General features: G+C 41.7%; 2 protein-coding genes across 2 annotated transcripts; one reads left to right on the top strand and one right to left on the bottom strand.

Moving 5' to 3' along the window:
- Window positions 1-8,045: 8,045 nt before the first annotated feature.
- Window positions 8,046-12,997, top strand: cunh8orf74 (chromosome unknown C8orf74 homolog). Its single transcript, XM_071513966.1, has 5 exons — window positions 8,046-8,093; window positions 10,852-11,035; window positions 12,104-12,327; window positions 12,516-12,671; window positions 12,773-12,997. Exons 1-5 carry the CDS (start codon window positions 8,046-8,048, stop codon window positions 12,995-12,997), a joined length of 837 nt encoding a protein of 278 aa, XP_071370067.1.
- Window positions 12,998-13,656: 659 nt separating this feature from the next.
- On the bottom strand, window positions 13,657-22,265 carry LOC139639822 (L-threonine 3-dehydrogenase, mitochondrial-like). The gene is made up of 10 exons (XM_071513972.1): window positions 22,179-22,265; window positions 20,688-20,882; window positions 20,366-20,408; window positions 19,938-20,008; window positions 19,347-19,496; window positions 18,478-18,650; window positions 17,519-17,609; window positions 17,237-17,329; window positions 16,447-16,623; window positions 13,657-15,533 (listed from the first exon to the last, which is right to left on the bottom strand). Exons 2-10 carry the CDS (start codon window positions 20,869-20,871, stop codon window positions 15,394-15,396), a joined length of 1,122 nt encoding a protein of 373 aa, XP_071370073.1. The 5' UTR covers window positions 20,872-20,882; window positions 22,179-22,265; the 3' UTR covers window positions 13,657-15,393.
- Window positions 22,266-26,621: the final 4,356 nt, after the last annotated feature.

A 26,621-nucleotide genomic window follows, 5' to 3' on the forward strand; every position in this document is an offset into this window, starting at 1 on the left:
ATTTTTGACTGTCATTCTCTTGCAAAATCATCTCTACCAGCCCAAACTTAATTTCTGTCTGTTTTGAAATCTACTAAGCATTAGCTAGTTTGCTTGTGAAACTCACATCCACCACAGTTATGAAAGAGTAATTCCATTACAAAGTTTTCATTTCAGAGATTCATCTTTCATTGTATTGGCTGTTTGATGCGTAAAGCATAATAATCTAACCACACACACAGAGCCAAAAACGTTAATCGGGGTGTTTGATTGGGGATTCAGGACAATGAAGTGACAGTTCACAGGGCGCTGATCCACTAACAGGACTAACTGACACTATGGGGTGTTAGCTCTGTCATCTGGCTGCTATAGGGGGAACATTCCACATCAAGCCTGTAGGCTGCCAGGAAAATGTTTTGTTCCCTGACATATCTGGAAGTCTTCCTTTCCTCCATCCATTACTGTTTATATGAACAAATAGATTGCAAAAATGTAACATTAGATGAAAAGTAAGATGTGTTGTTACACACAGTTCATTGAAATGGGATGGAATGAACTATATCGGGACACTGAATTAAAGTCACAAAGTCGCAAAGACCACTCGTGCAACAGTACATATGTGTGACTCGTGCAACACTCAAGCTGCTTCAGCTTTGCGGTGTTAGTATTTCTTGTACTTGCTGGGACTCCCTCAACAGGCCATCTGCTATATGACTTAGGATCATTTCGAATACGTTCTTACACACAAAACCCAATCCGGATTTATCAAAGATTGACCTTACAGTTAAAATCAGTTACATTCATTTTCTCCAATGATCATATAGTGTGATCAAGAATTAAGTGGAAGAACATATTCACAATGATGTACCACTTGTTCAACAACATCCACTTGAAATAAGTCTACACAGTTCCTCAATGTTCAGGCCTGGATGTGATTAAACACTAAATTAGCCTCTCATCTTTAAATGATACAATCCAAAAGACAATTATTGTCCTAGTATGGCTGGACCAGAAAATCTGTGCTCTGTTCAGTCCATTCCCAGACCCTCCTGTATGGTCTTGGTATAACCCGGCATTCAACTGAATTTGTCTCATCATGTAAACTGCCAATATCAAATGCATACAGCTACATGCATTAGAGGTTAAACACAGAGCTTCCCACAGCCTGCTATATTTAGAGGTGCAGGCTACCACGTCTAGAAATCCTATTTGGATCGGATGTAAAAGGTTTCTGTCCTGCTTCGGCCTATAGAAACCACATTGCATAATATAGTCCATATACTGTGTCACTTTGCTTCATAACATCACAAGTCACCCATGAGACCCATTCAAACCAATTGAAATTGTAGTAAATCTGTTTTTTTGGTTACATGACAGTACTGTGTGCATGACAGTAGCAACATGTGAACTGACGGATGAATTTGAACATAAGGAATAAAAAGTATTGAAAACAGTTGAACAGGAATAGGAGCTTCCTGGGCAACAGACCACAGACTACTTATTTACTTTTATTTCGTAAAAGAGCAAGTTCAATGTATTGACTGTGGTAATGACTTTCAAAGCTGAACGCCGAGCTTAGCGGGCCTCTTAAGTCCCAAGACTGCAGGCCAGATCGCTGTTCTTAGCTGTGGACACTCCCCACCTGAAGCCGCCTCACTCTGCTCCCTAATCCTTCTTCAACTCTGACCTGACTTTCCCTCTCTCTCTCTCTCTCTCTCCGTCTTTCTAACAGGACCATGTTAATTCTCATCGAGCTGAAATGCAGTCCTGGTAGCTCTGATATCACTCCATTCCCTTTTCTTAAAAATGGTGAATGATTCCAATAACGAGTTTTAAGGTTTTTCAAATGAGCCATGTCAGCAAATCATTGGTTTCCAGGGCGAAAGAGAGGCAACGACTGGTTCCTGTCAAAAGAAAAAGAACCTGAACCTCATTTTCAATTTCACCTAATTTCCTCCATTCTCATATCATCCTAAAAGCCCCAGCAAAGTAGTGATTGAGGCCAATGCAACCTGCTGTTGGACTGAAAGTAGGCCTGCACCTTGATTCAGGATTAATGCTTCCCCAACCTGTGGAAAGAACTCTGCAGGTTAAGAACTCGGCTTAAAATTATTTCCCCCGCTGAGGCCGTAAGAGGCAACTTAATCCAACATCAAGTGAGGTTAATGTTTACACAAGCACAAACACACGCATACACAGGCACAGCAAGCACACACACACACAAGCACAGATAACCCCATCCATTAATAGTACTAATATAATGGTCTCGAATAAAATAGCTGTGTTTTCATTTTTCTTGTTCACACTTAAGATTCAAGAGATAATCAATACATAAAGCTTGATTCTCCATTGATACTGTTCCTTGATACAAAAGGCAAGGAATTATGGGTACTGGACCAACAGTTCAGGCCCTTCATGAACATCACATGAACACGTTTCAAGATTTCTGAAAACAATATGAAGGAAAATTTACATTATGAGACGCTGACTTATCAGCTACAGACCTACATTCACCACTATATATCCATTATTGAGCCATTGTTACCACTATATATCATCTAGAACCAATTTTACCACTATATATAATAAGACCATCTTTTTACTACTGTATATCAATTAAAGAGCCATTTTACCACTATCTATCAACTATAGACCCACTTCTTACCACCATATATCACCTTAGCACAATTTTTACCAACCAAAGATCCATTCTTACCACCATATATTAACTACAGACCAAATTTTGTCATTGTATATCAACTTAATAACTATTTTCACCACTATACATCGACTAAAGAAGCAAGTTTACCAGTATTTATCAACTAAAGAACTGGTTTTTGCCACTATATATCAACTAAAGAACGAATTTGACCATTATTTAGCAACTTAAGAACCTTTTCTACCACTGTATAGCTTACTATAGCACCATTTAACCACTATATTTCAGTTAAAGAACCATTTTTATATCACCTATAACAACATTTCCACCAGTACACATACTGCACTACTCACATAGTCAGGAAACATGGTCCAAAGAGATACGAAAAAAAGCTGAAGCGAATGTGTTTCTACCCTCTCGGGGTGCTGTCTCTGCCGTTTGGGTCACGCACTGAGGTGGATAGCACAGCCCCAGGTTCCAAAGGCTCTCCCGGTAAAATGGCGGGCGGTAATCGGGCGGTGGGAGGAGGGTAGAGGAGGGTGGGGGGGGGGTGGAGGGGAGGGAGGAGAAATGAGCAGAGAGAAGAAGAGAGGAGAAGAGAAGAGAGGAGGGGAGGGGGAGGCTAAGGATAGAACGCAAAGCCTGCTTAAGTACCTGGGATCTGACTTGTGTGTGTGTGTGTGTGTGTGAGTGGAGTCGGGGGGGGTTGCTATGGTGAGGCCAAGATGGTGGCGTTCTTCATGCACTCTGGATGCAGTGCAGCTGCTTATATGGGCCTCGTCTTCTGGTCCTGTTTGAGGTTCTAAAGTCAAAAATCTACATCCATTATTTAGACTATTTTCAGGGGTTTGGATTTCCACCGCCTCTTTAAGGCAGCAAGGTGGCGCTGTGGACGCTTGTGTGTGTGTGTGTGTGTGTGTGTGTGTGTGTGTGTGTGATGGAGAGCTTAACTGTTCAGCACATCTCATTCCCTCTGTCTCTATTTACCTCGCTTGTTCTATAAATGTAGGTGAACTGAGTTAAGGTGAACGGCAGGTAGAGACAGAGTGACTTGCAGCAGGAGACAGAAGTAAACTGAAGGGAAGCTTTGTAAAAAACAGACCTGACAGTTTAAAATCCTCTCTGTGCAGGACAGTGATCCATTAATGCCAAGCCTGGCCTGAACTTAATAGTGGCATCACCTGTCAGGCATCTGTCAGAGAGAGAGAGGGAGAGAGAGAGAGAGAGAGAGAGAGAGAGAGAGAGAGAGAGAGAGAGAGAGAGAGGGGGAGAGATCCCCAGTTGCTCATTAAATCTAACAATTGCTGATTCTAACTAAGCAGTAAGATGCACAACATTATGTTCTCTATGTTTCATAATAGTAATAATCCACATCTTTTTCATATATATAAATGTCTTGCTGCTTTCTACTGTAGAGTACAGCAGGTGGTGACATCACCTGGCACCAAAGATCAGCCAATAGCAGATGGTAATTTCAGCAGCATGCTTTTTACCATTAGATGTCAGGCTTTACATAGATATGGGTTTGGTGTTTAGTTACTCTTTAAGAGTAAAATACAAACCTGACCCAAACAACAGAACAGCCAGAAAAATAAGCCGGATATTACCTTCATTTGACTTGGAAAAAAGTGAAGCAAATTCTCTGATCATTCATATCATAACTGGTATTTCACAAGTCTGTATCTGACACATGCTTCACTAGGTGTGACACTAAGGTTTACAGGTCTGATGAGAGAGAGAGAGGGAGAGAGCGTGGGTGGGCCTCAGAGAATTCTGGGTAGACAGGAAGTCAGGGATGAGTAGTTCCTGTGCTGACAGGTGCTAGGCAGCCAAACCAGGAAGTCAGTCTCTGGAGAACTGCTGCAGCACATGGATACTCTTTGTAGGTAGATCAACTCGCGATTCATCGCTTCCCGATAGTATCTGAGGCATGGAAACGTCACTTCACTGAACTCTACTAGTCCCTAAGTAAATAAAAGGGGCATAAATGAGATTTTTCCTGCCCCATAGCACAAAATGACCATAATAAATCTGTGGAGGTTTGATTTGGTTGTTGATCAATACCAGTGACTCAACCATTACTTCACCAGCTGCTGAGATTTCACTTTCCAGCCTGTTCTCTGTTCTGGAACAAAAACTCCCCACCCACTACAGTCTTAAGACTCTCCCAGTCTCACTTTAGAGATAATCTTCAACATTTTTCATATGAAATGTCTTCAGAAGCTTTTCCATTTGCTGTTCTAAACACCCGGTGCCTAGTAGCTCTTTCCTGGGAAAAATCACGGGTATTTAGCATGAGCAGTGATAGCCACCGTGGCTGAACCGACAGAGGAAAAGAGAAACTCAAACTGCATCAACAGAAAATCCAAGGAAAAAGACAAAGTCACAGTACTGGACACTGTGGACACTGGACACAAAGATGGCCACATTGCTTTGGACAAGTTACATATCTACAGTGACGTAGTGTTAAATAAAAAGGTGGCCTTCAGTCGGTGCTCATCATGAGGCAAACAACCACCAATATGAACAAAAGAGTATAAAAGAATTTATGCTTTTTATCTCCTTAAAAGACCCTATCTATAACTCACATCAGTTTAATGCTACTTACTATCATGTATAGTATGAATTAACGTCATAAAGATGTATGCAGGAAAGGTGTAGGAATATGTGTGTGTGTGTGTGTTGCAATCATTTACATTAGAATTAAACTATACAGATTCACCAAGACAAATGAAAAGAAATATCTTAGGTTATATGATGTGGCCTACATGTGTCTGTCTGCTCTTTCCTCTGTATAGCTGCTCAGCCCTTCACTCTCTCTTAACACACACACACACACATACACACACACACACACACACACTTATCCCATAAGCAGGTGTGTGTGACTCACCTCATCCTCAGATCCCACACAACTGGAACAACACACACACACATACACGCATACACACTCACACACACTCACACACACACACACACATACACAGACAGAGGCACACAGGGACATAACCTATACAAACAAACATATAGCCTTCACACTCACACAGTCATAGGCACTTATACAACAAAGACCCACACACACACACACACACACACACAGAGGGACGTAGCCTATACAGGCACAAACATATAGCCTTCACACTCACACACTCACAGGCACTTATACAACACACACACACACACACACACACACACACACACACACACACACACACACTACAGAACATATTCTATTTGAGTTTAAAAGCGCCTATTGTTTACTGTAAAGCAACAGGAGTTAAAAAAAAAAGAATAAGATCAAGCTTACCAATATGGACGCATCCCACAATGATGGAAGATCAATAACCGATTATGGAGCTGGGAAAAAAGCCCAATATCAGTCTATAAGGCAATAAAGTCAGACGGATCCACGACCTGCACTGGACATGAAACAGGGTTTGCACCGCTCCGTGATCCACAGCGGCCAGAGTTCAGCTGCGCATTAGTTTCCTCCGGAGATCTGTCGATATAAGGCGCATGTTCAGATCTGCGTCAAGTCAGCCACAGGCAGTAGAAGACCGGAAACACAGCGATGTTGCCTTCAAAATAAAAGCGTTGCTACTACGCAACAAGCCGCTCCAACCCAAATTATGTCTATGTCCAATTGTCATGCAACTTTTACACAACCTTTCAAAATGCCGCATAAAAAAATGGAATTTGATGTGTTTATATCATCTGGATTGAAGTGAATAAATCAGCTTCCTGAATGTCAAAAAAATGGAAAAAAATAGGCTACTCATTCACAAGAAAAATGGAAAGAGTCTTTCAATAATTTATAAATTTTGTTGTTTTGCTTTTTGGTGTCAGCAAATGTTTACCATATTTCATGCTTTCATCCAAAGACAAAAAAAAGGAATGTACATTTCTGAGAGGTTGTGGCGGACATATATTTTACAGACAACATTATAGAAAGGCTAAAGCCACTTTTTCATTTTTGTGCAATGAAACTGAACCAAGATCCAACCAAAAATGTATTTCCATTATTATTTATCATCGTACAGCTTAACTTCTTTGACGTTGGTGTTTCCCTTCAACTTTTGTAATTTGATACAAAATAATGGGGGGGGGGGGGGGGAATCATTGGATGGAAACTCAGATAATAAAGCTTTTATTGTGAAAGTTATGACCGGAAAACAAATGTTCTCATTCTGACTAGCTGTACACCACAGAAATTCTTTCCAACAGAAGAATACCTCCATATCTCTTCAAATGCCTCATATCTCCCGAATTAATATCTAGAGGAGAGCCGGAGGAGGAGAGGAGGAATAGGAGGAAGAACAGAGAGGAGAAGACGGGCTGGGGAGAATGAGAGGAGTAGGAGAAGAGGAGTGGGACTAATATGAAAGAGGATTAGACCTGGCTGAGCCATCTGTGGCCCCGGAGTAATAAGCCTATAGCTCCCATCCAGACTATGGTGGCTGTTATATGACATATCAGTAACCATCTCTCTCTCTCTCTCTCTCTCTCTCTCTCTCTCTAGCTGTCTGGTTTTCCTTAAAGTGGCCGTTTACACTCACTGATCCTGCTTTGAACTGACCCACACCTCCATATTTCACTCATGATATTTTCACTGATGAATGTTGCAACCCCGTCACGCTGTTTCCTGTCTCTCTAGCCATTTATAGTTACATGTTCCATTCAACCGTCGCCATTAAACCCCTTGGCGGGAAGCAACAGGTGTCAGTTCAGCCTATTAAACAGCAGGCAATGCCAATATTATGCCAATACGAAGGAAAGATAAGTAACTATAACTATAGGCTACTATACAGTAACTATACAGACTTGTGTTATGGACTGGGCTACATTGTCACTTTTTCCAATGTGTGTCTTTTCCTATGTTCGTTGAATTAAGCTGAGTTTGGAGGCTGAGCCTGTCAGTTAAAATGGGTTTGCACCCTGTGCTACACTCTTTTTATATCTTAAATAAACCGACCATTTTGTCAGATTAATGTGTTGTGTGGACTTTTTTTCCATTAGGATAAAACGTTACATTACCTAAAATGTATTGGTTTAATAAGGCAAGTAGGCTATTTCAGCCTAAAAAAACGTAAATAATTCAAATTCAAATAATCGTTTTCATTGCTTTTCTGTCAGTGGAGGTCAAAATGTTATTATGTCGTGTGCCTTCAGTTAAAATAAATAAAAAGAGATTTTAATTTGTGAATATAATTTTGCTTGTAAGAAAGTCGATGAACTTCGTAATAAAATATGAAAGGCAGCTCAATTCAATAGGCTCTCTTTTTGATTTTGCATTCCATCATCTGGAGCTGCGTGCCTTACGTAAACCGACGTCATCGACCAAGCGGCGACGTGCGTGCGTGCGTCCGTCTCCAATGGCAACCAGAGGCACTTCAGTCAACTAGGAAGGATGGATTCCCTGACTGAGACTGAAATCGCACAGATAGCAAAACTCCAGGTAGGCTGACACGAAATAAAACACCTGACACGTTGATTTGCTGGATAATACAACGATAGTGAGCGAATCATGCTAGAATGGTGCGTTCAAGTGCTGTCCGAAATGTCACTATTAGAAGTTGAGCACACATGACATGACCAGAGCCGGGCGGCCCTATACCCTACGCTTACTACGCAAGTTGCGTAGGGCCCCGCAAATTACGCAAGGGCCCCGCCTCCCCCTCGTGTCAAAGCGTGTGTCAATGTTTACAACTTCGATGAGAGCATGAAGCGGAACTATCCTTCTGGTCACGAAAAGAGGGAAAAACCATGAGAGTGAATTGCGGGAACAGCAATCAGGTAAACTTGTTTTCTCTTCTCTCCAAGTTTGATGTCGGCAAATAGGGTGAATTAGGGTAATGTGGGACACTGACTAATGTGGGACACCTAAGCTCCAGTGCATTTATCTCTTCTTCTAACACATGCAAGTGAATAGGTTTGTTGTCAAATCCAAGCAGGGGTGTTATGTGATTGAAATCACATGACTTCACGATTGTGATATCATAGATGCAGGAGGGGCAATCGTCAAACAGGAAGTACCCCATGTAAAGTCCAATCAAAGGTCAATAACATAGGTTTTAGACAAAATGAATGCTAAGGCTATAAATCTGTCATAAACAAAACAATGTTCCTAATTGTTATCAGATTATGTTTGTGATATATTTATGCGTCAATTTATACAATAATATGGTGAAAATGTGTTTATGGTTTTTTTATTTCAATTAATTTTTAGTTGTCCCACTTTAGGAAAGGTGAGTTTTAAAGTGGGACAGCATGCTTTGACTAATCTGGGACAGTCAAAATTGGGGAAATATGCATTTAGGAAAACTAAATGTGCAATATATATATTTTTATTCAAGGTTTGGGGGTCCTAGTCTTGTAATAGAGCATTTTATTTGTTTTTAGGTCAGGGATCAAAACCTTATCATGATTGGCCAGGTAAGATAGCTAGCTAGGTCAAAGCGACAGCTTTTAGTCACACTGAAATCAAATATATAGCATTTCTATATACCTATCAGTTAATTCTGTGCATAGAACATACTCATTTTCTTAGGGCAGACAAGTTTGCCTTGCATAAATTACGGTGATATAGACTTTTCTAAGCCTAATAATGAGTGTCCCAGATTTCAGCGCAAGCCGTCCCAGATTACAAAATGCACATTTTCTAGGAACAATTGGCACATGGAACACTAATATATGTGCCATTTCCTCTCTGAGTATGATATCTGAATTCTTTCTTCTGATTTCATTAGGAAACATCTTGGGGATTTCAGAATGGTATCAGGTGTGGATCTAATGTATTGGCTTCATATGGAAAAGTGTTATGTAAATCACAATTGCAAAAATTGTCCCACTTTACACAAATCCACCCTAACAGTAGGCTAACGTTAAGTTGATGTGCTAACTTGCAGTGCATCTCTTGGTCTGTCTGTGTCTTGCTTGCCAGCCACTTCCAGGGCTGTTCTGTGACTTTGTGCCTGACAAAAGTGAGAGTGAAATACAACTATTTATTACGTTTGATAAACGCCAACGGGCAGCGGCGTTTACAGACTGCTGCTCAGAAAAGATAACCGCATCGCGCATGAACATGCGTTCATATGCACGTGCACAAAATGAAACTCGCGCTTTCCAGCAGCAGCCTCTGTGGGGACCAGTCCAGTCCAGACAGTATATGGGCGTGATGGCACTCCTCATAGGCGCACATAATTTTAAAACACGACAATGATTATCTAGTCTCTCATTCAAGGTTTAGTTACAACTCTGGACTAATGCAAGATGGAAAGCAATGGATTGACATTGACTATTGATTAAATATTGAATTTAAAATGTTGATTAGCTGGGCATACTGGGAAATATGGATGCACATTTCTCAGTAAATAATAACCATCAAGTATTCAGCCAAGCCATAGTATAAATAGTATTTTATATTTGAAAATGTATAAAAGGAAATCAGGGGGAGCCAGTTTGAATGGGCCTAATGCAGCTGATAAAATTAATAATAGTAGGCTATTGTTATCTATAATTTACAGGTGCTATGCTTAATTGTTGGATTGTAGTGGGAGCACTGGGGTGTCAGGTGTGACTGTGTGGCAATGGCAAATTGTTTACATGGCTCACGGGTCAGGTAGGAGGGCCCCTCAGCAGAATTTTGCTTAGGGCCCCAGGGAGGTCAGGACTGGCTCTGGACATGACCGACCCAAAGTGGTAAATATGACTGGGACAGATGAGTCTATGTTACAGGGTCCATTTTGTTATTAATTTAAACCAAAAGCACATCACTTGAATGCGCTAAAAGTCATATTTACAACTTGTGAACTTGGATGTAGCAGCTTACGAGGAGCACTTGAAGGCACCATGTCACAGAGGCCTACTGGGGCAGTTACAAATCTACTTTTGGATAGGAATGGTCGAGAAAAGTAGCACTCCATCACATTTTGGAATATGAAGTTCTTACCATCACCTGAAGTTATCGATATTATGTTCACAAACTGTAGTTTCAAGACATATAAATCCTATCCAAGTCTATTGCATAGAATGATTTCCTCTGATTTGTCTAACATGCATTGCAAGAATCTCCCACCAACAGTAAAGTGTTTTGTGTGTGTGTAAGAGAGAGGGAGACAGGGAGAGATGCCAACTTGAATTTAATGCAGATGATGGCAGTGTATCCTGAAGGGTGTATGTGTGTGTGTGTGTGTGTGTGTGTGTGTGTGAGAGAGAGAGAGGAAGGTGTACCGAGGCTCAGCGGTCACTTCTCCTGGCCCGAGTTCCCTGACGAGCGGCAGCGCTTCCATCAACAGTTCGTGTATGACGCCGCTGTGTTCGCCGCAGCCCGGGGCTTCTCCTGGCCTGATGTGATCCGAGCGGCCGCCGTCGCCAAGGGCATCTTCCCACAACTGGACGGTCAGAGCAAACAGCCTATAGAGACCCTTCAGGTGACGTGACGCTTCCTCTGGAGGCCGCCGTCAAGGCCACAGCTCCCGGGCAACAGTGGAGAACAGCGGATTGCATTTCTAAACTTAAAAGTCACAATGAAATAACAATTGAACAATGAATGCCAAAAAACTTTTTATTTTCTTGTATATTTATATAAGAACCCTATTACTTTTACTTCCTGAAAAACAGGATGTCATGTACCAGTAGGCAGATCACAGATTTTGGAAGAATCCCGCCCCTCCGCCCCTCCCATCAAATAAACTACCTTTCTCTCCATAACTGATATCCAATTAGTTTACACCAGTGGTTCTCAACGTAGGGTCCGGGGACCACCAGGGGTCCTTGAGGGGGTTCCAGGGGGTCCCCAGCAAACGGATGAATTGTTGAACTTCAGCATTATTTCATTTACAAGAAGTTAACACAGTTAGAGAATATAGAATGACTGTTTTGATCATAGTTTCTCTGTTATCTCTACCTGCAATACAGACAGTCATGGAATTCTGGATCATATCTAAAATCATATTAAAAATCATATCTAACTATAAAAATATTCTCAGATTTGGGTCCAAGAGACAAAATCTCATCAAATGGGGGTCCGTGGCTCTAATGTGGACTGAATTAGGGTCCTTGATATGGAAAAGGTTGAGAATCACTGGTTTACACTTTTGAATGATCCATCTCCGCGTTGTGTCCCGCCCCAACGTCCTGTTTCAACAGGAAATACATCACATTAAGGAAACAAGATTAAAAATGGAAGATTAGAAATGCAATCAGATGTTTTCAGCCATTATTGCCCAAGAGCTCAGGACCTCCAATATGGCTGCCAGAGAGAGCCTCACATCGCCTGAAAGCCATACATGAAATGAAGTTCAGTTAATTCATGTTGTAATGATTTATTGATGTTAAAATACTACACAAAGCACCTTTAAACTAGTCCTTATTTTACTGGGGACCCCCCTGGAACCCCCTCAATGACCTCTGGGGGTCTCCGGACCCACTTTGACAACCACTAGTTTACACTAGTCTTCTCTGCAGGCTTGGACGCGCCCAGACTACTTTCTCTGCTGCGGGACGCCCTGTGTGAATGTTCGCCACACCTTACGCCCATCCAGCGACACGAGCTCACCCGGTACCTCTCCGACACCTGCGTCGCTCGGCGCCGGCTGCTCCAGGCCGTAGTGGGCGGAGCCGCGAACCTGTCAATCACACGGGGACGCCTGGAGGTGCAGGTGCCCCCCACACCCTGCCCTCTTGCACAGGTAATGGAGATTCGGCATTGTCGTGTAACCAGTAGCTAGAATCTACGCATCTACAGTGGGAATCAAGTCTAGATGCTTTTTTTTAATACATTGGCAAAAATGCTCTTTCATTGCTTACTGGCGTTTGACTAGCTTTGTTTTCAGCAGTTGTGGTTTATCTGAGTTCACCCACTCTACTGCTGCTACAGGGCACAGATCTGCGTGAGTGGGAGCACCAGGGCCAGCAAGCCCGACTCACCGCTACCGTGCGACAGAAGGAGGAGGAGCTGAGGAGCCTCCGAGAGGGGTCAAAGGTCACTCTGGGGGAGGTCCAAGCTCCTGAGGGTGGACGACTGGACAGAGAGGTTAACACACGCACTGTCTCACGCTCACATACAAACAGAAAACCAGTGAAAGCATAGTCTCTCACACGCTAACTTCCACTGTGTCTGGCATTCTCTCCAAGGGTGTTTTGGGCTTGGTCCGTGCCGCAGTGAGGGCCAGTGGAGGCCAGATGCTGGAGAGTCTGGACCAAGAAGCCTCCCTGGTTAGCGACCTCATGCAGCTCAAACTGCAGCAGGCAGCATTAGCCACCAGGAGGCTCCACTCTCCTGTTCCTCCCTATACGGTTACACCGCCGCTCATCCAGACACACACCAGCAAGGGGAAAGCTGCACACAGCAAGAAGTAAATGGGAGCGAAGGAGTCTGGAAATGCAGTGGAACAGAACAGAAGACAAGAGCTCAGTGAAGTCAAAAGAATTTATTTCAGATACTGTGGATTTTGTACTTAAATGTCAGACTGGGTTCAGTAAGGTACAGTTGCTGCTATAAAGCTGATCATGGATCAGTTCTTCTGTCTGTTCAAAGTCACATTCAAGTTCTGGTCTCATTGCCTGGGAGTTTTTGGTGTACTTATACTGATCTACATTGTTCTGTTTTGATTGTCCCTTGTTTTATCAGCTTTTGTGACCTAGTTTTCTGTACAACACTTTTCTGTAAAAACAAAACTGCTTGTTAAAGGTCTTTAATAAATAAATTTGACTTGACAAAAATATGACAATGGGGTGAGATCAAATCAACTTAACTTTCATCTGATCTCATTGGTAGATTTTTTCCAAAGAGAAAAGTAAGATTTTATGACTTAACATTAAATAAATTAAATAGCCTTTTGTGAAGTGTAGAATAATAGGAGCAAAGGATTTCAGTAGTAATCAGTGCTCAAGATAAACATTATGAGGGTACTGTACTTATAATCTAATGTTTTTGAGTGAGTGGTCACAGAGGACATGAGATGAAAATTGGCTTCAAAGGATTTAATTTAAAAAACAAAAACAAAAAAAAACAGTCATCTTTTGCTTTGACAGGAAAAGCGGCAAAGAATAACAATCAACAAGATTTTAGAAAAAAAATATTTAAGAGATCATAATGCCCACTTCTGTCATTTTGCCCATGTTACCATCTCTTTCTAATAGCCAAGTTTTCAAGTAGAGCGCAGAGAGCAAAAACTGAGGAACTCTAAACTGTTTCCTTAGAAATAGAAACCGATCACTAACGCATACAACATTCAGAAATGTATAGCACCAAGACTGTATTTGCATCAGCTTCTAGAATAGAAATAGAATCGAATAGAAAGAAACAATAAGTATAATTTAAATACAACTTCAATTAAATAACACAAAAAACATTAAAAGCACACTAGTGCAAATCAAAAGAGGCTCTAGCAAGCTAGTCTCCTCAAAATTCTATGAAATACTTTTAAGTCCTACAGCCCTGCTGGGTTTCCCTTCAAGAGAACACAACTATCACATGTGAAAAGCTATAGCAGGCAACTATGGCCGAAGCACCTGTAGAATATTCCTACAGCACCACTAGCTAGGCTTACTTTACCAATATTTATGGTAACAGTACCTAAGGGAAAGGCTCAAGTATCTATGGTTACAGTACATATGGCCAGTTGGAGTGCAGCTCTATAAAGGCCAACTGGTTTTCAGGACAGCAGCGGTGCCCCCTAATGCCAGCGTTTAGCTGCTACAGATGCAACACTGTCCTGTTTACAAAGGCTCGCAAAGTCATCTGCATGCTTACACATACAACACAAGGACATACATTCAGAAAGAAAATTCAATTCTCTTGAAAGTTCAGTAATTCAGCGACAGCATCCTGCATGTTCTTAGCATGGCATCAAGCACATCTTTAGTTTGCAGCAGATTTAGATTAATGATTGCATCCTTTGAATCCTGAATGTTTCTAGTGCACAACAATCTCTCCTTCCCAGGAGATAATGGATGGATGGGAACATGGAGAGTAAATGAAGGGGTGAGATGGACAGATGAGAGAGAGAGGGATGGACAGAGATGGAGATGGGTTCAGGAAAACACCACGTATCTAAAGAAATGTGACACTGAGTGGTCTGGAATGTTTTTATGCCTCCAGTAATTCAGTTTTTACTTCATCTTTACCTGGATCTAAATTTCATTGTCAAACAATAATAGCAATATTTTTTGCCAGGCAACGCTACACTGCAAAAAATATCAATTTAATAATTTCATTGAATCCAGTCTTAAAATCTTAGAACAAGTGAAAACATCTGAGAAGGGTGAGATGATTTAACTCGTTTTCCAATGCAAATCAACTTGTTTCAAGTGGTAGTGGTGGGGTGATCTGCCTTATTACACCTTGCTTCAAGATGTGAAGTGAAACTGCATTGGAAACAAATTAAATTATCTCACCCCACTGGCAGGATTTTCCAGTTGTTTTAAGAAAAATACACCTACAATTGAAGATGAGACCAAGTGATCTTGTTAAGATGGAAACTTTTTCCAGTGTAGCCACAATAATTAGTTCCAAAAACAAATAAGTGAATTACTGAAGGCTTGAAACAATGCTCTCAAATCCTCAATATCACATCTTGCCAGATAAAGCTTTGGATGGAGTTATAGATGGCGTCGATACTAATACTAATCAATACTGCCCATTCTTGATGTGCAGTCAGCGGAGTGACAAATGGATGTGGGGGGATGAGACTGAATTTGGTTGCCACAGATTGTCCCTCCCACTGTGTCCGATCGGACACGCTGCAGCGGGATCAGTAGGCTTGTGCCAGCCGGTTGCCTGGAGTGATGTGAGTCAGCATGGCCTGCACCAACTCTGGGAGGTCGTACTCATGCTTCCAGCCCCAGTCCCGCCTCGCCGCGCTGTCCTCAAATGCCATTGGCCAGCTGTCCGCTGGAAAAACATGAAAACACTTTGGGGTTAAAGAATTTCTCAGCATCCTCACTTGTGCTGCATTCAAATCGTAGGGCAAAGATGGCAGATCTGAGCTTCCTAGTTGAAAACACGTTCATGTCAGTATTCAGGTTGTAAACACTACTAGGGTTTCGTAACTCCTAACTCAGGGTTTAGAAATGGATGCAGATTTCTCAGACATCACCAACAAGGAAACAGCTGTAATCAACCGTTGAGAATGATATATTCATTTCAAACAAAATGAACAAAATTAATGATTTTTTTTAATCACACTTTGGGAACTTCTACAATGCCATGGCAGGACACAAGTTCTGGAGTTTTCATTAGTGGTTGACACTGTAATGTTTGATTTGCTTTAAAGGGAACTCAAAACTCATCACTGACTAAGTGCATGTCTGTCAAGTGTGAAAAAACTGATAAGGTGCCACTAACGTCTTCAGAAAATATCAACCTTGCTGTTTGACAGCTTGAAATCAGTTTGAACGTGTGAACACTTCCAAGTTGCTTTGAGCCGTCAAGTAATTCCAATGATTTTTCCCACAGGTCATGAATTAAGCATTAGTGCTTAATGCCTAAAGCAGACATTTACAATGTTGATTACTTAAATACACGCAGAGAATGGGCTTAAAGGATAAAAGTAGCTCCGTTGAGTGTGTTACCAATCTCCAGTGGCTAGCAATGAATTAATATCTACCGCTGGCAACAAAGACTATTTTGAATTCAAAATGACTTACCAAAAAGTTTGCAATGCCTCTACAACACACTCCAGAAACATATATTTTTTTCTCTATCTGTTTAAGTCATCTGTCCTTGTGACATTCTTGTGTGTACAACACTCTTGAATTGCTTTCCTTTGCATCATTTTCATCCACCCATAAGCTATGTGTCTCACCTATAGCCTGTCGGATAGGGTCCACGTTGTAGGTGACTTTGAGGTCAGGCAGCACTTTCTGTATCTCCTGGGTGAGGTCGTGTGGTGTGAAGCTCATGGCGTTGATATTGTAGGTGCGGCTGGCCAGCGTGTCTGCTGGAGCCTCCAGGATCTCCAGGGTCGCCCTCAGACAGTCATCTGGACAGGGGAAGGAGGAGAAGAAGGTGGAGGAGGGGGTGAGAGAGACAGAGAGTGAGTGAGTACTATGCAAGTGACAGAGAGATTGTGTTGCATGTTTGTGGGCTTCAGTGAGAGTGAGAGTGTGTGTGTGTCTTGTGTGTTGGGGAAGGTGAGATGCTTGGGATATATATTTAATCAAACTGATCATTTGGTGATAGATGTAATTGTACATATGTGAAGTAGAAAACATTTGAAACCATTTTTTGTATCCATTTTATGAAGTGTTTCAGTTATCATTGTTCCCTATTTCAGCACTTGAAATGCAATGTTTGAAACAGGTACACATCAATATTTTACATGACAAAAAGTGGTTAGAATAAAGAATGTCAAAGGGAAGATGTACTGCTCATGTTTCATATGAGTTTTCATCACTATTTGCATGCTCTGATAATATTCCAAGAGCAAAAACGTGCACGGTGCTTTATAATGTGCCATAGAGATTGATGACTTTTTTTGTCTTTTTTCTGCTCACTTGCCTCACTTTTTTGTTACTCAGTTAAACACCTAATTAAATTTGTATGGCCTAACAGGAAATTGCAATTCCACCACAACGTCACCAAGTGTGCCACACCTATGTACATCATAGGGAGCCGTGTGTCACTGCGCAGGTTGCACTCGAAGCAACCGGTCTTCACAGCTGCATGGAAGATCTGGACGGCATAGTCTGGGAAAGGGAGATACAGAGCAGGAGAAAGACTGATGAAGTCAGGATAGAATATATTAGACCATGGGAGCCTCCCAAACTGACCCTTGCTAAAGATGTGACAGAAACTTCCAGTGTGATTAACTTAGCCCTCTTATTTCCATCCAGCCACCTTCGCTGCAGTCTCATCTCCCTCTCAGAGCTGCTTACCTGTGGTTCCTCCGCCAGGCTGGGAGTCAGCAGAGATGATGCCTGGGTACCTGAGACAGCGGAAGTCCAGCCCATACCTGTGGTGGTAGTACTGTGAGAGGGGGAGCGAGAAACAGAGGGAGCAAAGGCTCAGAAACACCAGAAGTAAAAAACATAGGGCTTTACACTGACTTCTTTTTCCAGTGAGTGCTCCAGAGCTGAAACTGTTAAGAGCACAGCAAAGAAACATAGGAATGTACTTTGAATCTGAAGTTGCATGTGATGTGTTCTCATTTTTCACTGTTCAATGGATGTTGAGTGTTATTTAGGAGCATATGCAAACACAAAATAAAAACCAGACTGGTAATTCATGAGTCTGGTAAGTCTGCATTGATCCATCCATTGCCAATACATTAATCAGACCTGGTTATGGTTGTCGGCTACCAACTTTGCCAACATATAGGCTAGCTGCTGCTGGCTCTTTTTGTGGTCATTGACTGTTAGTGGTTAACTGACAGTGCTTTTAAAAGGCTCAAATCATCAACAAATGGTACAAACGTTACGGAATTGATTCATCATTTTCCATTCAAAGAAACTGTTGCTTCCATGACTAAAGAAACAACCTTTAACTTTGAAGTCCCGCCACCATGTCCACACCACACAACTCTGAGTTGCTGAATACCTGGCTAACTCTGACCTGGCGTCCAATCTGATAAGTTAGACAAAGCAAAACAGAGAGGAGAGTGGGCCAATCACAGCACAGAGGTAAAGATAACAGGCTTATCATTGGGTGAGAAATAATAACACTTCAAACTTTTCCCCCAGGCACTGGCCCAAATGGCCACTGGGCTGTCCTTGTTGTCAAAAAGTGCACTTACACAGTGAAAAAACATACCTATCCATTTTTGTGAGTGTGTCTATCTTTCTGTGCCTCCATTTGTCTAGTGGTATCCGTCTATATGTGTGTGTGTGTGTCTCACCTCACCCATCAGCTCGGCGTGGACTTTGGAGACGCCGTAGATGGTGCGTGGTCTCTGCACACACAGCTCGGGGGTGGGGTCTCTGGGTGAGGACGGACCGAAGGCACCGATGGTGCTGGGGACAAACACACGCAGACCGTGTTCGGCTGCTATGTCTAATATGTTATGGAGACCTGTGGACAGAGGGCGGCTGTTACTGTGTGTGAGTGTGTGTTACTCTACATTCAGAACACTAAAAATCACACTGTTGCCCACACTGTCCAGTGGCAAATTTGAGGAAGGTGGAGTTGCAAGCTGCAGCACCAATGCTGTTGCAGCAATAGGTGAAAGATGTTGCAATACTATTACAAGATTGGGTGCAAACAATTGCCCAAAACTGGGCAATCATCTGCTGTTGCAAATGTTCACTTGCCGACACCAAGGAAATTTTGGTGCCCATGGTCAACAGTGGTTGACTTATCTTATCTTACTTAGTAAGATAAAATAAATGTACTTCCAGTGACTGATCCTTTCAACTCAGAATGATTATGTGGTTATGTTTACTGCGGCAAGAGCCTATCTGTCCACCAAATTTCATGGAAATCAGTTGGACAAACTAACAGGGGTGAAAACATAACTTCGTTAAAATAAAAATAAGGCACAAAGGGGCAAATGCACAGAATAATTTAAACGAGAATAAAGATAAGGCAGACCGCAGTTCAAGTAAAAGCAAGCCTAAAAAACTGTGTAAAGTGTATTAGAGGAGGACACCGAGTTGGCAGGCCATTCCAGAGCCTTGAAAACTCCTTCAGCCTGGACTGTGGAACGACCAAAAGAGTCCGTGGCATTTGCAGAAAATAAAAATATTACTGAAGTGTATGTGTATGTACCTGTGATGTTGACCTCTTTGGCCAGCGAGACATTGGTCTCTCCCACAGCGGACAAGACGGCTGAGTAGTGGACCAACCAGCTGATGTTGTTGTTGACAACAATCTCCCGGAGGTTTTTATAATCCAGGATGTCCGAGAAGATGAACGGACCTATGGAGGAGACACACACAGATGTGTGGGCACACACACACACATACACACACACACACACACAGGTCAACGTGTTTGAAATGTAAGAAAAAGCATCTGTGCATGTAGGTGGAGAGAGCAATAGGAAAAAGAGTCAGAGTTCGAGAACAAGTGAGAGTCACGTCCCTTACTCAAAACACATGTCTTGTGGCTGCATTGCATTCTGGTCTATTGAGGCTACTGTCAGTGGAGAAATTGGTCTCTCTGCCTCTTCTACAATGGATTTCCCCGTGTGATTGTTGTGTGATTGTTGTGCAAAATGGTGAGTCTAAAAAGAAGCCCTTGCTCTATAATTCTGAGGGACTGACACTAAAATCTGATGTTTACCGTTAATGTTTTAGACAGCTGAAAAATGTTCTCTTATTAAACTCCATTGAAGCTGGGCAGTACAAATACACATACCATTGTGGTAGACATGGTTGGGGGGTTTCCGGATATCCGAGAGAATCACATTGTTTTTTCCAAACTGTCTCCTGAGGATGAAATGTGAACACACTCAGTTCCATGAATTGAAATCAATGAGCAATTTTTAGACACACAGCTCCCACACATTTGTAATAAGTAACTTCTGTTTTCACTACTTCTTTGTGTTCCTTATCACAATCCCTGAATATATTGTCTCTGCCAACAGGTACAGGTGGGTGTAGGCTACTGAGGAGTGTGATGGTGTCACTTGGGAGTTCTTACAATTGCTGTGTCCTTCCTCTTCCCTTCCTCTTCAATCGCACCAATATGCCGCTGAATGCAAATAATGTAACTATGCCAACACTGAAAGTAGTTAAACATGAGACGGTCACGCAAACCAAAACAAGGTCATGCAAACCACTTACCTCAGCAACTTGGCAAGCCCCACTCCCAGCTGACCAAGCCCTCCTGGGAGAAAAAAAGAATAGGAAAATGAGATGTCATGGAGATTAAGTATCAGTTTGACTATGAGAAACTTGATATGATAAGCATAGGCTTTGCAGGAGAATTCACAATTTGACATCACAATGAAAATGACTGAAAAACCCCCATACAACAGTAAATGGGACAACAGAAGAACAAAAACATATTTCAGATAAAAATCAGAAAGAGAAACAGGACACAAAAACACAAATTTCATGGATAAAACAGATAGACAAAGTAATAAGATTCACAGCAAAACCCCACCAGTGATGAGGATTTTGGGGCGATCCGTCTCTGTGCAGGAGGAGGGGTGAGTTCTCCCCTCAGCGGAGGCTTGGCGTGGGGAGGAGCTGAAACCACGTATTGCAGGGCTCAAACCCTCGGCGCTGCACAGGGGCCTGCACCCAGCATGCCTCACTGCACCTCTCAGAAACCCCACCACCAGCATCCTAAAAGCTCCTAGAAACAAAGGCATGCATTACATGACAAACCAAAAGTGGATACTATTATCTAAAGTGCCTTAAAGCACCGTGAGTGCAATTATGTTTTCATGGTGACACTGATAGTGTCGTGTAGTAGTGGGTGTGTAGTTTTCTCTTATGCGTCTATTATGTTTTGATGTGTACGAAGACTGCACCAATGTGTTTTGTATTACAGAGTGGACAATGACATTATATTCTGTTTTGTTCCTCTCTCCCATTTAGGTTCTCGCATTTGTGTTTCAAGAAGCCACTTTTACCCAATAGTAATAACGTTTGGAGTAATGAAGTTGTGGCACATTAGTACAGAAACACTCCAAATACACATAGTGTTGTGTAGTGGGCTCAAGTGTTGATTACCCACCGTAGCCATCTCAGGTTAGCTACTTAAAACGCCTCCCTGCTGGCTCGGTCTAAATATAGAGCAGCTTCATCTATATGCCAGACCACCCTCGAGTTTAGAGGGGGAATCAGATTAATGTGAGCCTTGCCCCAATATGTCAAATTAATTTGAAACGTCAAACTCTATTTGTCTATCAGCAAACGTACATGCCTGGTATAACACCACCTAAGACCTTCAACTAGTTGTTATGGTGTTCCGTAAACTTAAGATACACCAAGCAGGACTTCATTTCATTAAAATCTAACATTTACATTTGGTTCACGCTGCTCGCTCCCCAGGTTCTTTTGGTGGAAGAATATTGTGGGAATAACAAACGAACCAATTCCCAAAGTTGGTATTTTATTGAATCAAGTAAAGACTGGTGTTTATGGTACATGCCGAATTGAACACTGTCTACTAACGATTATTTGAAACGTTTTAAGTCATGTTCTACGATGTGTAGCCTACATGCTTGCAAAAAGAAAGGAAACATTAAATTGCCATAATTTCTTAACAGACTTCGGCGTGAAATTCTCTCCATACAAGAGAGAACAACATATCGGTGCTAATGTGAGGACAACGCAGCTAACTAACCCAAGGTGTCTACTTACGTTAGTTAGTTAGTTGACAATAACCCGATTCGAGTAGTAAGATAACGCCATGTCCTGATGTATTAGCCAGACTGTGAGTTGGTAATTGGATAGCTATCTCTGGAACCAGCCCTAGCAACATTTCACTTGCCCTCTTATTGCTAGACGTTGGCTAGCTTAGCTAACGATAACTGGAAGATAACTGGAACAGGGCCAGTTGCCATGTAATTAAGCTAGCTAACAATTTCGCCAGTCTGGCTACATGCAAACATAGAGCATACATGACATTGAGTTACTAACTTACTTTGAAGTGAACTGGGAAGCCAACGTTGCTATATGATGAAAAGACTATTCCTCTCAGTCTCCAATCCACAGCCAATGTTTGTGAACGAGCATGACCAAGGAGCCGCGTGGTTTGGGAAGGGGTTTATCGCGCTGTGATTGGCTACCGCTCAGAGGCTTGGTGACCGTGCCCTCCATACCGGTATCAAGCCAGCCAGGATACCAGAGAAACTACACTTCCGGTTATTTCTTTCAAAATAAAATTATTATTAACAAACAACGTGGCGAAAGCTTTTCAATAAGATCGATGTTTTTGTTATGAGGGCAAAATCGAGACCCTTCCTTCCTGTCTTCTGGCAGCTTGAGGACACTGCCTTCAAAATCGCACTAGACCACCCTCAACACTCGACTAGACCTCACTATCTGACAACCAATTTTTTTTTTTGGATTTAATTTAAATGAACAACAAAGCGTATTTAACGAATGAGGACGCAGAGTTGAGAGAGTTAAGTTCATTTCTAAATATGCATTTTTCCAATTAAGACCACTGCACATTTTAACTCGTCATCCTTTTTATCAAAATAAAGGATAACACCTTGGGTGATGTACACCTAAGGTAATGTTACTGTACATTGTATTTGCATTCCCAGCAAATTCGACACATTAATTCTAAACCTGAAGTGCAAAAAGTGCAGATTTCAGAATCCAATATTCAGGTTAGCCTCCTTCACCAAAAATGTCTATTAGGCAAACTACTCATTCACCTTTTTCAACACCCAAGATGTACTTTCTTGCATCTTGGTGGGCTGGCACATCAGCATGTTTTCCAGGAACTTTCACATTTCCTGCAGCCCATGAAACTCTCCCTGTGTCCAACATCTGCTCACTATAGACAAAATAAGATGAGATGAAGCTGTAATAATCCCAGTGGGGAAACTGGGTTGTTGCAGCAGCAGAATAGGAAACACCACAAGATGTGTTTTCAGTCCAAACCCTCTTCAGAGACACAGTAGCATGACACAGCCTTCCTTTGGTAAGTTGTGTGCTTTGACCCCTAATAGAAACGCATTGAAGAGAATGAAATGCATAACATATCACTCACCTTCCATCCAACACTCACCTCCTCACCAGCAGCCATCCATCTGCTCACAAAAGCCATCAGCACCCTGGAATTGAAGTCCTGCCTCAAGAAACAAGGACACACAGAGTCACAGATGTGAAGCAGTCTACACAGTTCAGCAGTAGCTTACAGAGAGGACGCAGGCAAGTGAATGATCCTGGTTCAGTGTGTTGCAGACAGTGCCATGCCTCCTAACGGCCACTAGGGGTCAGACTGGCTAACGGTGAGGATGTGAGTGAGAGACTTTACAGGTCCATGAGTTGCTTTGCATCTAAAAATGAAGAGCTAGGCCCCCTGGAGAAGAACATCAACACCAAACTCATAACCTCCACCTTCTCTGCGTCCTTTTCACCACCTGTCTCACCACCGGCCACCTTCCCCAAGCCTGGAGATCTGCAGTCGTCACCATGATTTGGTGACTTGGGGCTTGACTTTGACTTGTACTTTGATGACTTGAAAAGGTTTCTAAAGTCGTGAGAAAGATCTTGTGTTTGTGTAAATGACTTGGATTGAATGTGATGAGATTTGTTCCACAAGACGAATGAATATAAATTCTGTTTTCTGAATTTGTATGTAATGATTGAATTTATTGAAGTTGAAACTCAGGATGCTCTTACCAAGTTTTTATTATATTAAAACCATATTGCATTGACAAGTCCTAGATATTTAGTTTTCTTTAAGATATTAAATTGATATGAACTCTTGATTAGCGCTGACTTTACTCCGTGTTCTACATTAGGCTTGAGACATTAATGACTTGGACTTGGTAATCTACATTTAGACTTGGGACTTGACTTGAGACTTGTGCCTCAAGACTTGAGACTGACTTGGGACTCGAGCAAAGTGGACTTGGTCACACCTCTGTTTCAAAAGCATCCTCACCTCACATCTCAACAGCCACACTGAACACCTAGGCCTCCTTGGGCCTCTTTAGACCTGAATAACTGTGTTCAGATTTCTTACACTTTCTGTAGGTTACCTCATAGTATTACTTTTATCAAATCCTTATCTCTTTTATCAATTTATTACTTCATTACTTCAGCGGAGCCTCAGTACAAATCCACTTAGCCCTATTTAAAGCCTTCAGGTGCTGTTATTTGTAGTGTTTTCAATAAACCATTTTATACTTTCTTTGTTGGCAATGACTGCCTAGTATAAATGGAGGGAGAGTGTCACCACCCTATGAATCTCAATTGTGTCCTCTGCACTGATGAATTTCCCCCAGGATTTTCTAATTCTTTGATCAGGTATTTATTTTCAATCACACTCCGTGGCAACATACACTGAATGTAGCTACAAAATATAGGGACATCTCCCTGACATGGAGTTGCAGCCCCTTTAGCGAAATGTTTATCTACATCTCCTCCTTGTGGTTTGTATAGATTTAATAAGGAAAATCAATTAGGGATAACTGGATTCACCTAGTCAGTGTAGGCCTACTTCATGAAAACACTAGGGTCCCTGATATTTTGGACATTATGTTTACATCACCTGTCCAAGACGATGGGATATCTATAAAAGCAGACCCGAACATTCCAAATTATCATTCTGCACTTCAGCTTCTGCCAAAGTCAGACCGTCCGAAACAATGGCACTGCGAGAGATATACGTGCTGGTATACAGTCCCAGACCAGGACCGTGCAGGTACTTTGGTCATCTGCTCAGTAATGAATCCCTAATTTAGCGGCCGGAGCAGCCGGGAAAAGCCAGTAATAAAGCGTTAACAGCCGCGGGTCGCGACGGCAAGCTAGCTTAATGCTACGTTTGTGCAACACACACAAGCATATTGTTTGACCACAAAAATAATACACAATTAAACGCGAGACATTTGCTGAGAAATGCGTATTTATTCAACAACATGAGCAAATGTCAAAATGTGGTTTTGGTTAAAAAATAAATATAAAAACATGACAAAACATGTTAAGTCAAAATACGGCACGCCAAAGTTAGCCAAGCTAACTTTAGCTTAACTAGCTAGCTTGCGTAAATTGGATGAAAACAGAGATGATACATTAAAATATGAGCCTTAGACAAACAATTGTTTGTTTGTTTTTTTACTCTCCCTCAAATATTTTTCCAACTAAAGTGTTGTACAAATAAAATAACATTCAATTACCACTGAAAACTAATGTTAGCTACGTAAAATGCTAGCTAGCTACTCGCTACTGTTTAGCTAGCGTAATGTTAGCTAAAAGCGATTTCTTAAAACACTAAAAATGTGCAGTTTTCAATTAGAGTTGGCTGTGAATTGGATGCTGGCTAGCTAGCTTATGTGTTGCCAGTTTAGGTTAATTAAATCACCTTCCATAATAAATGTGTGTAAGTTTCATTTGTGTTTATTTATATAACCCGTTAGCATGTCCCAAAGGACATAGTAAATTGATATGTGAAAACACCACCTCCCGCTAGGAGTCATTTATTTTATTGTTATGAACAGCAGGAAATAGGTGGATTTTGATGTTAGATGATCTAATCGTGCCTCTACAATTAAATAGAGGTTTGATCTTAGTTCAAGTCTTTCACATAGGGAAATTTGATATCAAACAAGATTTTCTAACTGACACTCCTCTATAATTCATAGATATTAACATTGGAGTGCAGTTTATTAGTAAAGCATATCCAGGGAAATCCCCAGAAAAACATTCCACAACTGGGTATGTTAAAAAACAAAAAAACAAAAACATAATACATTTTATTTGTGGAGCTCATCTCAGTGGGCATCTCATTGGGGCACCTATCATTAGACCCAAATAATTATCTTAGTCTACAAAAAATATTTCAAAAGTCACTATAGGTGTATGTTTCAAAAGTGTTGGCTGAAATAAAATAAACAGCCAGGTCACTTTCAGGGCTCATTTTCTATTTCCTATTTCCTATTTTCAAATTGCTATTTTTACAATTTCATGTTTTTAAGAAAGGCATGTAGTCAGATGAATAAAAGTCATTCATGGCTCATTGTGTTTTCCATTTAGCTGGGCTGCATGGGCCGCCAAGAGTGGTTGGGACAGCGATGTATGTGACCAACCTAAGGACCTGTCCTCTGACTCTGGGCAACATCTTGTCCCTTGGTGAGTCGATCCCCACCCTTCACCGCCACCTCATCGGAGAGTCCAGTGACTACAGTCGGATTCATGTTCAGGGGTCCTTCCAAGTGGTCCGGCTGGCTTCCCCCTTTGTGTATCCCTCCGAGGAACGCATGGAGAACACACCACTGGGTAGGGATGGGATGATATGCTTATTATATGATGAATTTGATACTCTCCATATTGTTGCCATTCCTGAATAAGCTTCACAAAATAGTAGACTTCATTCTGTCTATAAAATGATTCTGAAATGCTGGTGTAT

Source organism: Centroberyx affinis, unplaced genomic scaffold (assembly GCF_046629955.1).
Source record: "Centroberyx affinis isolate AG114_WGS23_722 - 3 ecotype Tasmania unplaced genomic scaffold, CSIRO-AGI_Caff_v1 ptg007778l_1, whole genome shotgun sequence".
NCBI classification, from domain to species: domain Eukaryota; kingdom Metazoa; phylum Chordata; class Actinopteri; order Beryciformes; family Berycidae; genus Centroberyx; species Centroberyx affinis.

What these genes read in the sequence shown, in the direction of transcription:
- cunh8orf74 (XM_071513966.1), top strand. Translation starts at nt 8,046, where the DNA reads ATGGATTCCCTGACTGAGACTGAAATCGCACAGATAGCAAAACTCCAG. An exon ending in CACAGATAGCAAAACTCCAG is followed by an intron (nt 8,094 to 10,851) that starts GTAGGCTGACAC and finishes TGTGTGAGAGAG; the next exon opens with AGAGAGGAAGGTGTACCGAG. An exon ending in CATCTTCCCACAACTGGACG is followed by an intron (nt 11,036 to 12,103) that starts GTCAGAGCAAAC and finishes TCTTCTCTGCAG; the next exon opens with GCTTGGACGCGCCCAGACTA.
- LOC139639822 (XM_071513972.1), bottom strand. Translation starts at nt 20,871, where the DNA reads ATGCTGGTGGTGGGGTTTCTGAGAGGTGCAGTGAGGCATGCTGGGTGC. An exon ending in CAAAGAGGTCAACATCACAG is followed by an intron (nt 18,651 to 19,346) that starts GTACATACACAT and finishes CTCTGTCCACAG; the next exon opens with GTCTCCATAACATATTAGAC. An exon ending in ACGCCGAGCTGATGGGTGAG is followed by an intron (nt 17,610 to 18,477) that starts GTGAGACACACA and finishes CCCCTCTCACAG; the next exon opens with TACTACCACCACAGGTATGG.